General features: G+C 50.1%; 2 protein-coding genes across 11 annotated transcripts in view; one reads left to right on the top strand and one right to left on the bottom strand.

The window, feature by feature from the left end:
* Positions 1–3,937, bottom strand: part of SETDB1 (SET domain bifurcated histone lysine methyltransferase 1) — a 17,836-nt gene extending 13,899 nt beyond the window's left edge. The window contains 7 exon segments of the mRNA XM_084303347.1: positions 853–1,054; positions 1,367–1,534; positions 1,953–2,052; positions 2,189–2,226; positions 2,745–2,917; positions 3,262–3,486; positions 3,905–3,937. Of these exon segments, the coding sequence (XP_084159473.1) occupies positions 853–1,054; positions 1,367–1,534; positions 1,953–2,052; positions 2,189–2,226; positions 2,745–2,917; positions 3,262–3,473 (893 nt within the window). The 5' untranslated portion in view covers positions 3,474–3,486; positions 3,905–3,937.
* Positions 3,938–6,315: 2,378 nt separating this feature from the next.
* Positions 6,316–13,616, top strand: part of ARNT (aryl hydrocarbon receptor nuclear translocator) — a 29,440-nt gene continuing 22,139 nt past the window's right edge. For all 10 annotated transcript variants that reach the window (XR_014619202.1, XM_084303266.1, XM_084303269.1 and 7 more), the window contains exon 1: positions 6,316–6,401. Coding sequence is in view for 9 of the 10 variants with exons in the window: in XM_084303266.1 (XP_084159392.1) it covers positions 6,377–6,401 (25 nt within the window). In the remaining variant the exon portion in view is untranslated. The remainder of the gene's footprint in view (positions 6,402–13,616) is intronic.

The following is a 13,616-nucleotide window of genomic DNA, read 5'->3' on the forward strand; positions in this document are numbered from 1 at the left end:
ACATGAGGCTGCACGCCATGACTCAAAGAGCACCACAGGGAGAGAGCTGGGGGACACTGCCAGGGCTCCACCTGCAGACAGGAGATGAGCATGGAAGAGGTCTCAGTGCCTACAGGGGACCGGGAGCTCCCAGGGTTATGCCCACAAGGCTGACAGGGCACCAACTCGGTACTGCGTGCCTCCAGACAACAGTGTCAGAATACAGAGCCTGGTCAAGGCTGCATTACAAGAGATCAGTATTACAGCTAGTCTAGCCAGGAGGAGTAAATTTGCAGTATGACTAATAAATGCAATTCATTCTTCAGTTATTAAACACTTATCAGATAGGACTTTACACAATTAAGCATTTATGGCAGAGCCACATTTGAACCAGGCAGGGTGATTATACCCTTTATGAATCTTCTTAGAAAGACCACAAGCCAAAACCACATCGAAGAAGCCCTGCCCTTTATTTATATGCAGCTGAAGAGACTGCTTTAAACATGCTGTTTCTTCTCCTCAAGTGTTTTGGCAGCATTGCTGGCAACAAACACTTCTAGGACTCATATTTGCTAACGCCATATTATATGCCTCGAGCAGTGCAGAGTTACCTTTGTGTGATAATTTGAATGAACTACCAAATATAATTTCTGACTCAGGGACACAAGTGATAGAAGAGGAACTCCACCCAAAGCTTATAGATAAGAAAAGCAGAAGAAAAAACATTGAGAACTAAGTCCCTGGAAAGGCCAGAAAAGAACGTAGCTTCTACAACAGAAAATTCCCTTCTAATTAGAAAAAAAGGGGGGGGGGGGGGGGGGGGGAGGAAGAGGAAAAAAGAGAGGGTGCAGGACTGTGGAGGAGAATTAATACCTGTCTTTATTCTTCACGTTTGGGGTTTCAGCCACAATGCCAGCGTACAGCCACACCTGATTCCCATCTTTGTATTTTGCCACAACCCTGCTCCCAACATAGTGTTTCTCCGGGGAGGGATGATAGTCATAAGCAATATGATTGCCAGAAAGCAAACTCTTCCCTTTGTTGTCAAATTTTACTTTGTACTTCTTACCAGCACCTGAAAGACATTTCAACAGGGCAAGCTCAATAGAAGCTATGTGATTTCACACATGAAGTCTAGTACCATACACCACTCTGACCACACTCAGAACGTTTTTGAAAGCCTCTCACAAATGAATTTGGATGGCGGAAGGTCATTATGGTGACTTGTCACCTTCACAACATTGTATTAGTGTCCAGTGCTTTTCACTGGATCTTCTTTCAAGTGACATTAGGTGCTCTGACACATAGGGAACTGCTCAAAGTAATTAGCAAACCAAAGCTTAGTGAAAGCCAGAAGCACCAAGACATCAGCAAGCACAGGACATACCGACAGGCTGGATGGCAATCAGAGTTCCTTTGTGCCATGTTTTGGTTCTCTTCTTGCCCAGGATCCTCATGCCAATGTTCAGATCACCATCATTGCTGAGATCACTCCCGGCTGCAGCAGGTCCAACAGACTGGAGAGGGGCAGGAGTTTGCTGAGGGGTCTGCACATCTACCCAAAGAACAATCAGAAGTAAGCCAGAAACTGCCCAAGGACTCCTTGTCTTACACATGCAATGGAAGAGTGTCTGTGAGACCTGAGACAGGAAGCACCCCTGTTTCTAGTAATTTTAAGTGCCTCTGGATGGAGTAATCAACAAGTGAGGGTTAAGTAGCACTAAAAAGCTCTTGTGTTACGGGAACACTATCATTTGTATTTGGGTTGGAAAGGGCATAAAGAAACAAAACAGAAATTTGCAATCAGAATATCCTAATTGGCCTTTCCATCGGGGAAACAGAAAAGAAAGAAATCGTACTTTCCTTTTTCAGAAAGAAAACAAACAGGCCCAAGATTCAGACAGGCCCAAAGGTAGGGCACATGCAGGTGTCAGCCAGTATCTGTCAGCTCCAGGAAGCTCTCACACACTGACCTTTTAGTGCATCCTGGGCATTTGTTTTCTTGTTCACAGCATCCATAAATTTCTGAACATCCTGTGCAGATTTCCTCATTGCAGCCATGGCTTCACGCAGCTGAAGAGAGGGAAAGATAAAGAGAATAAGAAAAAGCATGCAACTTTTCTTTCCCCACCAAATACAACGATGTCCTAAGTGCTCCAGCAAAACTCAACTACAGAAGTACACCATAGTCAAGTCTTTGCCAACTCACCAGAGTCTGATCCTTTACAATTTTGGGATTAGTATCACCTGTGTTTAGAGAGAAAAGAAGTAGTTTAAAACACCTTGGGGATAAAGAATCCATCCTACAAAGTCACTGAAAGAAAAGGGAACAGAGAAAGGCAACCGTTCAAAAGCTGCCTCTGTCCTTGGCAGGAGATCCACTCAAGTAAGACACTTACTAAGTCATCAAGTGTGCCTTTCTAGATGCATGACACGCTGCACTTGCACCTTCTCCACAGCAGAGGCAGCATTTGATGGGGACAATAACCAGGTAAGTGGAAAAAAGGAAGGTCCCAGCTTGGCACCTGAACAAATCCAAACTCCAGGAACCATGGAACAGTTACAGGGGCCTTGGCAGACCATGCAAGTGGTAGCGTTCTTCACACAAACTAAAGGCATTTACCATTCCACCTTCTGCTTCAGGACCACTGTGGTTTATGGCCAGCTTTATGGCACCATTATTCCTCTCATTCCCCCCCTGCTCCAAGACATGCTCATATCTCCACCCCTTCCTTATCACCAAGTGGCACAATGAGATACTGAACTGTTCTTCCAGCCCAAATCGATACTCATGACATCATCATCATCCTCATCGGGGATCTCAATCACTTCTGTAGGTTTGGCAGCCAAGTCCTCGTCCTCAGAACTGCTCTCGCGATACTGGAGGCCTAGCTTGGAGTATAGATCCTTTACCAGTATCTCACATTTATCAATGGCTCTGGGGGAAAAAAGAGACAGATACAGCAAAAGATTATGTGAATCCAACTGTACGTCTCACAGTATTACAGAAAAACCACTGGGGAGCTCCTAATTAAACACAACTGTCATGAGGTGAGGTAAGAATATTCACTTGAAGGATCCAAAGCCACAGGGGAATAATTTTAATTACCCCTCAATAACCACATACAAATGAATCAATGCAGAACCACGGTGTCAGTCTACACGGAAGGGAAATGGGCAGCACTCAAAACATGGGACTCTGCCACCTGATCTGCCCCCTCCTCTACTCTCTGAGGCTGCGCTCAGACACAATTCCAGGGCTACAATTCCAAGCACACCCACCTTGAAGCATCATCAAAGAGCCGGTCAACGTGAGCCACCTCTTCTTCCTTCTGCTTCACACACTTCTCCAGCTCCTCCAGCTGCTGCTTCCTCTGCTTTATGCATTCAAACTTCTCCAGCTCCTCATCGATGATGTCCTGGAGCTCCTCCATGGAGATCCCCAGCTCCTCCATCACTTCTTGCTGCAGCTCTTTGATCTCCTTCGAATCCATTTGTGCTGCACGCCTGAAACCACAGAGAGGTGAGAAACGCCCGGCGAGACCCTCTGGCTGCAGCACGCCCTCCCCGAGGCACAGCCCGGGCAACAGCACAAGCTCCGTCTTTTGGAAGCCAGCGGCCCGGACCGTTGTAACTCCCAGCCCCGGGATGCTCCGAGCCACAACCCCTTCCCCCGGCCCCCCAAACGCCGCTGGGAGCGCGGAGGGGCGGGCGGCGGGACGGCGCTGGGGATCGGGGGCCGCAGGAGGCTGCCTGGGGCGCCCCGGCCCGGGGCCTCTGCAGGGCCCTGCAGCCCCAGGCCCGCCCCCCACGTAGGGAACTCGTCGCCCCCTCCCCTCGCCTCGCCCCACGGCTCCCCGTTCCCCTCGCCCCGGCTCGGCCGCCCCCGGCCCCCTCCGCCGCCCCCGGGCCCGCCCCCGGTTACCGAGGAGGAGGCTGAGAAACGGGGGGAGGGGGAAGGGGCGCTGCGCCCGACCGGAAGCAGCAGGACGTCACTTCCGGTACCGGCAGCCCGAGGAGCTCAGCGCTCCCTCTCCGGCCGGCGCGGCGGGGGAGCCGCGGCACTGCGCACGCGCCAAGCCCCGAGGGCAGGGGCGAGCCAACGCGCATGTGCGAAAGGAGGGACGGGGGGGCGTTAAAGGGGCCGCGGCACGGGAAATGCACGGGGCTGCCACCTAGGGGGTGGCGGGGGTAGGGCCCCGGGGGGGGGCCCTCGGGGGCGATGAGGGCCCTGGGAGCCCCGGAGCACGCAGCGGGGAGGGGGGGGGGTTATGGGGCCTGGCACCAGGGGACGCGGGGCCCCGCATGTAATAAATATTGTATAATAAGTTTGTTAATCAAACCGGTGGGAAAGCTTGTGGGGGCTGTGACAACCCTGCATAGCTGGAGAGTTTCCAGCTGCCCATCCTGATCAGAACATGGAGAGTGCTTGCTCAGCCAGATCGCAACCCGCAATGCAGAGGAAGACTATGGCCTTCATCCTCATGACCACCAGGAGGTCTGAGACGACCCCCTAGCAACAGTACACGCAGCCGCAGGACATACCAGGATATGCCACGCACACCCTGAACAACCAGGCTATAAAAGGGGGACGCTGGCGGGGATGAGGTGCGCGCCGTTGGTGGAGCAGAGACTCCCCGGCCGCCCAGCGCTGTTTTGCCTGCTTGAATGCTTGCTTAATAAATTTGGATCTGATAAAGATTATTCTGAGAGTGGTTTGGTTCCTACCACTTATTACACTGCGCACACCTGCACAGTTCTACTCCTCTTCCCAGGTGGAGGCTGAGAAGGCGCTGTAGGGGTCCATGACGAGCTTGGCGCACCGCATCGCCATGGCCAGCAGGAAGAGGCAGATGAGCACCACAAAGGCCATGGTGAAGCCCTTGTCCACGTCAACAGCTGGCGGCGGCACAGTGTTCTCCATGCGGGTGGCCCTCAGGTGCTTGGCCCTGAGTTCCAGGCTGCCAGGGGCATCTCTGCAGGACAGAGGCAGGTGAAGTTCATGGAGGGTGAGTGAGATGCAGTGCAGAGGAGGTGCGAGGGCCCTCCTCATTTCACAGGAAAATGCAGGTTAAAATATCTCATTACTTTCATTACGCTTTTTTTTTTTTCACAGCTGCATTGCCCAAGCATCTGGACTGTGCAATCCCGGTAGTATTAGGTGCAACAGGGACACTGGGACTTGGCAGACCCTTCAAAGAAAGGACGGTGGCTTGGGTTAGAAGTGGGCCATGAGTTTGTGTGAGCTGGGAAAAAACACCAATAAGAAAACAGGGGTGGTAACATTCCGATTGCTTAAGAGACCTTTGTAGCAGCAGACGGATAGATTTATACAAGGTTGGAGAGAAGTGGAGGCTTGTTCAGACTAGTGCCAGGAAAGCCACATGGACTGAGCTGAGTGTATACAGGTCTATCTATATACATTTATCTATCTTTATGTCTTTATAAAGCTAATGTGTGCTCCAGGAACAAGTGAGCACAGCCTGGACTATACCGAGGATGGCACGTGATGCAAGAGGATCTGCCAAGTCCCGCAGTGCCCAGATATTGTTGGAAGTCCCCAGGTCTGAGTCTAGTCCCACGTGTGCTGTTTGGGGCCGTTCCTTCCCTCTCCACGGACGGATGGACAGATGGGCTGGTTGCTGTGCCCCGCTGTCCTAGTGCTGTTCCTGGCTGCGGCTGCCTTCTGTCCGCAGGGCTTCACGAATCCTGCAGGAATGCAGCGCCATCGCCTTCCAGGCACTCCCAATGACGGGACCCTGCGGATTCAGTTCTAACCCCCTCGAGCTGAAAGCATTCCCAGTACCTGCTCTGCCTCGCGGTTGAGGACTTGTGGGTCGCTCTGTGGGTCTGACAGGGGCACGGCACGAGCTGGGGAGCGTCGAGGAGGACAAAGGCGTCCCCAGGAGACGAGCGCTGGGTCCCCGGGCTCCCTCCTGGGAGGGAATCTGGGGATGGAACTTGGCTGCCTTCAAACAAACGGCGACAGCTTGCTGGAACAGCAACGCCTCGGGCTTCCAACCGAGCCGCCCAGGTGGGGCTCCGGGCAAAGCCTCGGCCCTGCCGCGGGTGCCCCCCGTGGGCGCGGGGCCGGGGCCGGGGCCGGAGGGGCGGTGGCACGGGCCCGGCCCCTTCCCGGGTTCCTGCCCTCCGACAGAAACCCCCCCCGTGACGTCACCGCCCCCGGCCTTTAGCTGGCCACGCCCCCCGGCCGGGCTCACCCGTTGGGCCGTTGGGTCTCGCTCGCCCCGCCCTTGCGGCGGCTGGGCCAATAGAAGCGCCGCGCCGCGCGGCTGGCCCCGCCCCCCGAGGCGGGCGGGTTCGGCTGCGTCGGCGGCTCGCGGGGTTTTCCTGCGCCGCCATCTTGGTGGGGGGCGGCTGCCGGCCCGCGGGAGCCATGGCCGCCACCGCTGCCAACCCGGGTGAGCCGCGGGGCCGAGCCGGGGCCGAGGGACCCCGGGCTGGGCCGCAGGGGGCTGCCTGGGGGCCGGCGGCGCCGTTAGCCGAGTCGGGGGTGGGCTGAGGGAGGCTGTAGGCGGGGAGGGCCCCGCCGGGGCTGGGGGAGGCCCTGAGGGGGGGCGGCCTGGAGGCTGGGAGGAGAGGGGAGGAGGGGGCCGAGGGCTCCGGCTCGGGGCCGGCGGGGGCGACGCGAGGCCGGGAACCCAGCCGCTGCCCCTCGGCTGAGGTGCCGGGGTGCGGGGGGGGGTGTCCCCGCCGTGTGCAGGAGGGCAGCCCCCCCCCCCCCCCCGCTGGGCCCTGCAGGCGTCTGGGGGCTTCGGTGCTGGGCTCTGGCTGCTGTCCTTCCCCTGGTGGTTGGGAGCGAGTCCGATACTCGCTGTCCTGAGCGGCTTATGTTGGTGTTAGAGCCTTTCTTGCTGCGTGCTGCCTGAAGTTTCTTTTATTAATTAGCAGCGGGCAAAAGTTGATGTGTTATTTTGAGGAGTCTTCTTATAAACCTCTCTGTTTCTTTAAACAACTGAGCTGAATAGCTGGTGTGTAACCAAGGATGCGAGCACCTGCTGGCAAAAAGCAGGATATTCTTTCAACTTTTGCTCTCTCAGGTTAGTAACCAAGGGGTAGCCCCCTCTTTGGAGGAAGCTTGGAGTTGGTGATACCTGAAGCTTAATTGGGGGAAAAAAAAAAAAAAAACAAAAACACAATCCTTCAGGCTTTCTTAAGATTTCTGGCTAAACTGATCTGAAATCAGCACTTACCTGGAATAACCTGATGTCTGTGAAGTTTGCTGCGAGTTTACAACGTGGTGACTGACATCAGAATTTGAGCTTTGATGTCTTTTTTTTGTTGTTGGTTTGTGGTTTCCAACTATTCTTGCTTGTGGCTTGAGGCTGAGTAGGTCTTGGGCCATGTGACATGTTCAGGTTTATCGAGGACTGTTCAATGCAACTTGTAAAGGTTGATTTTTTTTCATCCTAACTTAGTTTAGGAAGCTTCTGTGGCTTTAAATATTGAGAAAACATGTTGGGTCATTTGTCTGTGGTGATTTTGAGGCAAAGGTGCAGAAATGGTGTCTGGAAGTGTGTGGTTGTTGTGTCACATAATGAGCTGCAATTCTTCAGCAATCAGAAGGTAGAAATCATATTAGAAGAATCAAACGTTCCTGAATCCTGCTTAGCAAAAACATATCTGAAATGGAAACTGTCAAACTTGTCTTCTAGTTCTGTGGTAAAACGTGCTTTTGGTTCACAACAGCATCCCATTGAAACAGTGAGATCATTCCAAGTAGTAAAATCTTAGTCATATGCATTGGTGGTGGTGTGGAGTTGATCAGGAAGCTCATTTCTCTTGCCAGTGTAGTGCTGATCGAGGTTCTGCAGTTTGGCAGACAAAGGATATGTAGCTAAATTTAAAGCCAGAAAAAAAAAAAAAAGCTGTTGCCTGGGGTAAGAATGGAAAATGTAAGCTATGGGCCAACTGTGTAAGAATTCAGTGAATGAAGAAAGGAAGATACTCATTGCTCTAAACTGTTCCTGTATTATGAAGTGTTTACAGAACTGTAGTCTTCAGAGTTGCATGACATCTTGGATAATGGAAACATTTTAAACAAATTCACAAGGAAAAGAGAGGGAACTTTCAACATTTGTGTTTAATATTTGTAACTATCAGTAAACAGACTGACCAATACTAACTCTGTCCTTCTAAACAGAGAAGCCATTAAAATACTTAGTCTGCGTAAGCATTATATACGTGGAGATTATTAGTTTGGGAAATTACTCGTGAAAAGTATTCTTTAGAATACTTTCCTTGATCTTGAAAAGTAGGCTGCAGAGCTTCAGTGAATGCTGCATAGTGCCTGAAAATACACGAAATGTCCTCACAGCTTGGGCAGGCCATGGTGAAAGATGAAGAAGTTGACTGCAAAATAAGTTAGAATTCCTTCTAAGTGTTCAACGTGTGGTTTGTGTTCGGTGTGGTGCCATCCTGGGCCTTCTGTCCTTCCTCTAACTGCTACATGGGCAAAGCAGGTCACTTCAGAAACCTGTGAGGTGGATAAATACCTCTGCATTTTCAGGTAAAGCAAATTGAGAAATAAATCTGCCAAACCTTTCTACTCATCTTCTCAAGGGTGTGGTGAGTCACCACACAGACCGTTCATCTTATTTAACTGAGAAAGACTTAAGTTGTGAAGAGTGTTATTCAGTTGTGCCTATTTAAACAAGCTTTAAGTTAAAATTTCCTGGCTAGGAGTGAAAAGAGAATAGCATTCACTACTGAGGAGGGAGTATGAGAGAGGGTGGGGTGGGGGTCAAAAGAGGTTTGTTTTACTTGAATTAACTTGGAGACCTTAATATTAACTTGGATTATTAGAGCACTGCTGACTGGATAAATATGTGGTTTATCAGCTTAATTTCAAACATTTTGCTCTTCTCAATGTATGCTTCTGAGCACTTGAAGGTGGAAGATGCGTTTGTTTTCTGCGTTGATTTCTACAGTGCTTCCTGGGGGGGTGTTCCCATGAGGTGAAAGCACTGAGCTGGCATAGTTGTCCTCAGGTGACAAAGCGGATCCTTTACTTCACGTGCAGTAAGCAAATTCCCACATGGCATTGCATGGGAATTTCAAACACCTGAAAAAAACTCAACCGAGTGAAAAAATAAGTCTTAACAAACCAGAGATGCAGAAATTAAGACACGTCAATACAAAGCCATGCGTGGTGTTCAGGCTGAAGCCTCACAGTTGTGAGCGAAATGCAAGCGCTCGTTACTTACCGTACGCTGTGTGAGCAGCTATTAACTGCTCACAGACCTGCTCTGAAGTTCCTTGGCTTTTGGGGGAGCTAATGAATGATTAAATTTGAACTGATCTTGTGAAGCAAAAAATTGCTGATGGCTACCAGGCTTGGGAAGCAACCAGATGCTGCTCAGGTTAGGAACTGCAGTAGCAGCTGCCTTTTTTTGCTGTGCCTTGTGCAGTGCCTGGTTGTAGCAGGCAGTGGTACAATAACAATGGATTTCAGAGCTACAACAGGCCTGTCTCGTAAATCACAGTTCTGAATATTTTTGTGACTTTTTTTTGAAGTTTTTCCACTGTTGAGATGCCAGTAGTTGCAATAGAGCCTTTCCCAGGGGAGCTAGGGTGGAAGTCTGGCTCTCGAGATTACATTCCCTTAGCTGTTCTCCAGCCTACTCTGTTCTGGGTCGTAATTGTTGGCTGAATTGTGGTTGTGTTTGCACATTTGTATTCAGTTACAAATAAGGATCCGTAATTTCTCTGGTGCCTCTGCTTATCTCTTCTGGCCTTAATTAGATGTAGCATGTGCTAAAGGCAAGCAGGGATTGATTCTGGAAAGGCTTGGAACAGATACCTAACAGGAATATTGCTTGTTGCAGTAGTGGCTGTGTAAAACACACCCTGTTCCCAGAAGGACTGCCGGGGACTCCTGGTGACACATTGGATTTTTGAAGAAACCACTTTCAAAACTGGATGCTTGTCCTGTTGCTTGCTCTCAACATTTATTGTTTCGAAGGATTGTATCCTTTGCCTTTTTTTTTATTTATTTTTATTTGTTATTCCAGAGAATCGGAAAGATGCTGTTCTTACCTCTTTGAGTACTGGTGTATTGAGTCAGAGCTAAGCACCTTGGAACCTGTGACCTGCTGATCACGTTGGGTTGGCAGCTTTCTCAGGGACTGTAGTTTTAAATGAAATCAGCCTTTACAGATTATGACAACCCAGCTTTTCTCCTGAGGATCGTTTGACTGCTCACTGGGACTTCTGCTCTGCTTGCTCCTGCCTAGATGTGGCTTGCCTTTTATGTTCGAACCCAGGGACTCTCTTGTGCAGCTGGAGAGGGATTGCTGTTCAGCGCCTCTGTTTCTCAGGATAGGCATCTGGGCCGCCGATCTTCCCACATGTGGCCACTTCATCCCCCCTCAGCACACCCCTCGTTGCCATGTACGAAGCTTTTGGAGCTTGTGTTAATAGTTAAAGCACATCTGTGTTCCACCGGTTCTGTTCTGATCCCCACGTAAAATTGTTGCACGACCTGTGTTTGGACTGGGGAGAAATTGGGAGGGTGGGGGAGGAGTTAGGACCTGAGCTTAACGTTTGCTTAATGCTTTGAAAGGAGGCTTTGCGTTCGTGTGAGTGCCTAACTTAGAAATACTGAAGGATGAAAAAGCTAGAATGGCCTGTCATCCCATCAGCCTGCCCCATGAGCTCCTTTTCTGGGGTGAGGAAGTGGTGGGTCATGTGAAGGAGCACAGAACCATTTTGATGCTCTTTTAGCGTGCAGAGCAACATATTATCAGTTTACATTATCAAATGCCAAGATATTTTATGTTCTTTCATTTGTGAAAGGGCACGTTGTACCCCGAGAGGCAGATGTTTCTGCATAGGAAGCTGAAGCGTGAGGTGAAGGGATTTAATGTGAGACGCTAGTCCATGCAGCAGGTTCCATGGAAGTGCAAAGACTCAGGTGAGGCCTTTAAAAACACAGATGCCTTCCCCCAACTCTAGTTAGAAGTTGATTTGCAGAGGAACTGTACAGTGTCGCTTCCTTCCACTGCCCTAAGCCGGAAATTCCTCTCTTCTTAATAATAATAATAAAAATATCTGCAGTGCTTCAGAAACTTTATTTCTGTTCAAATCACGGTATTTGCATACGTATGTTGAAAAGCCACAGACTCCTTGGAAGGCTGTCTATGAAAAGGGAATAAAGTATCTGACCTGGTTTGCTTGCACTCGGGGCTGTGTTCCACTAAACGAAGACCTTTGATATCAGCACTCTCTGCACCTCAGGGTTTCCCCTGGGAATAAGGGAAGCAGCACAGAAGACAGCCATCAGTGGCAGCGCCCAAGCAATCCCAAGTCAAATGGGGAGAGTGTAAGGAGATGGGAACCTCTCTGGGCCCAGCTTGGAGGGTGGGTGTAAGGAAGGCCAGCCTCCAGTTATTTCAAGTGCATCACATCAGCTGGCTTGAGCTTATCGTGCAGGGACTGATTTCCTGGCAGAGAACCTTCACAGAGCTGTTCGTATTTTGTTGCTGCAGCTAGTGCTGAGGTTGGGTTTGTGTGCTTGTGCTTTTTGGGTCTGTCTGTTGGCCCCCTGGACTGCCAAGTGCTGAGCTGTATATTTGTTCTGTAGTTTAATCACCCTTAGGAAGTTATAAGGACTGGCAAGGAAGAAACTTTCTCTGCAATGCCGGTTGCTTAGAAGGATGCAGATCAGTACAAGTGATCCTGCATCTCTCTGTGTAAGTACTGCTTAGATTAAACTGCTGTCAGATTGAAAGACAACTTCAGTAACAGTATAAAAAAAAAAAAAAAAAAAAGACAACAAAACTTGTTAAAGCCTGATCTGTCTGCTGAAAATAGTTGTTTTTTTTCTTTCCTGGGGAGGGTGGGTTGTGGGTGCAGAAGGCTGTGGTTTGTTTGATGTGAGCTGTAAAAATGAGCATTGCTGCACAGTTGCACTCTACACTATCTGTAGTTCTCCTTCCCTTGTCTAGGAATATTCTAGTGGCCTGGGCTCAGCTGAGATTTGACCTCACCAGAGCTTCAGGCTCGATTTGTTGCCATATTTGTTAAACCCTACTTTGTTTGCTTAGTCCCTCCGGTTCTGGCGGCAGTTGATGTGTGAGCTCTCAGTGTCAGTGTACTGCTTTGCTGTGGTCTGTGAACCTTAGCAATAGGCTTTTAGGGATGTGTTTCTGTCCCCTCCACTTTGATAAAGCAGAATTGTTTTTTCTGCCTTCAAGGCACTCCGCGCAGCGCAGTTTGCAAAGATTGTGGGGGAGATGCTCTGGCTGAAGTGAGTATTTTGGTTGCAGTCTAGCAGTTGGTTAGCAGCAAACTGTGAAGAACCACAGCTGTTCAAACGGATAGAGTGGGCTTATTTCAGAAATGTGAACAAATGCCTTTTAACCTTTTTGAAAAGCTCTGGATCTGCTGCAGAGCAAATTGTGTTAATGTAGAAGAATGTTTAACACGGCTCTTGTGGTAATATCCTATGATGAGATCTCAGTTGAAAGCATGCTGAGCCAGCTATAACACTACAGAGCTGCTTTCTGTGTGCTCCTGAATTCTAAATTGGGAGTAAGGGGAAAAAAATCCTACCTGAGAGTCAGAAGTCGGGCTCTGTGCTCTCAAACTCTGCTTTCTAATGTCAGGTCTTGGCTTGTGAGGAACTGAGAAAGTCTGAGTTGGCTTTGGTGAGAGCTGGGAGCTGCTGGCTGAGCGCACGGGGAGGAACGGGCGGCATCTGTTGGGTCTGGGCACGGGCTCGAGCCAGCCTGCCCACGCTGCCGCGGGGGGGTTCAGTGTGTACTGGCATGGAGAGCCGGGGCTTCTGGCTTTCGTTGTGGGGAAAGAGTGTAATATGTAATCTTGGACCTGCCGTCTGGCTTGTGAGGAGGGCAGCACATTCAGCTTCTCCCTGACACACTCCTTTCTTTACCGTACACTGGAAGGGGGGTATTTTTATCTCTTCAGGCATCCTTTTCCGCAGATCTTGTGTCTGTGTGGAACCTCTCTAATCCATTATGCTGTGGCATTAGCGGTGTATCTCAGGATTCATCAGTTCAGTGCTTTTTGCAGGTGTTACCTGCCTGTTTCATCTCTTTAAGAATTCATTAAGTTTCTTGCTGCTTGCACAACTGTTCTGTCCGTAAAACACAAGGCTTCTAGCTCCAAGCGAGCCTGCTTGTGTACCTAACAGGTGCAGTGTTGGTGGCGTCGTTTTGGGGAAGAACGACTGTTCTGCTCTGGGTGTGTGGTCAGTCGTGGAGAAGCACAGTCAGCCTGGCGATCTCACCCCTTCTGCCTGCGGGTCTGTACTGCTGAACAAGAGGAATGTGCATCTGAAAGACATCTTGGCGAGGTGCCTCATGAGCACCTTGGTTAGCTTTTTGTCTCTTAGGCTGGAAAGTGCACCCTCTGAAGGAGGTGGTAGGAAAGTCGTTCAGGCGAACCCGTGACTCTTCTCCTCCCCTTCTGCATGCTTATACAGCTAGCATATGAGAGTTGTTTTAGCCCCCACCCATGATCGCATCAGACTCCTCCCCTGTCTAAAAAGGAGACCACATCTTTTAGTTTAATGAGCTAAGCCTTTGAGCTTATGGAAACAGCGTGTAGTCAGAGCTTGAAATGGACCCTGAGCGCGGGCTGTGGAGCAGCAG

This window comes from Netta rufina (genome assembly GCF_964035555.1).
Source record: "Netta rufina genome assembly, chromosome: 29".
Classification (NCBI taxonomy): Eukaryota; Metazoa; Chordata; class Aves; order Anseriformes; family Anatidae; genus Netta; species Netta rufina.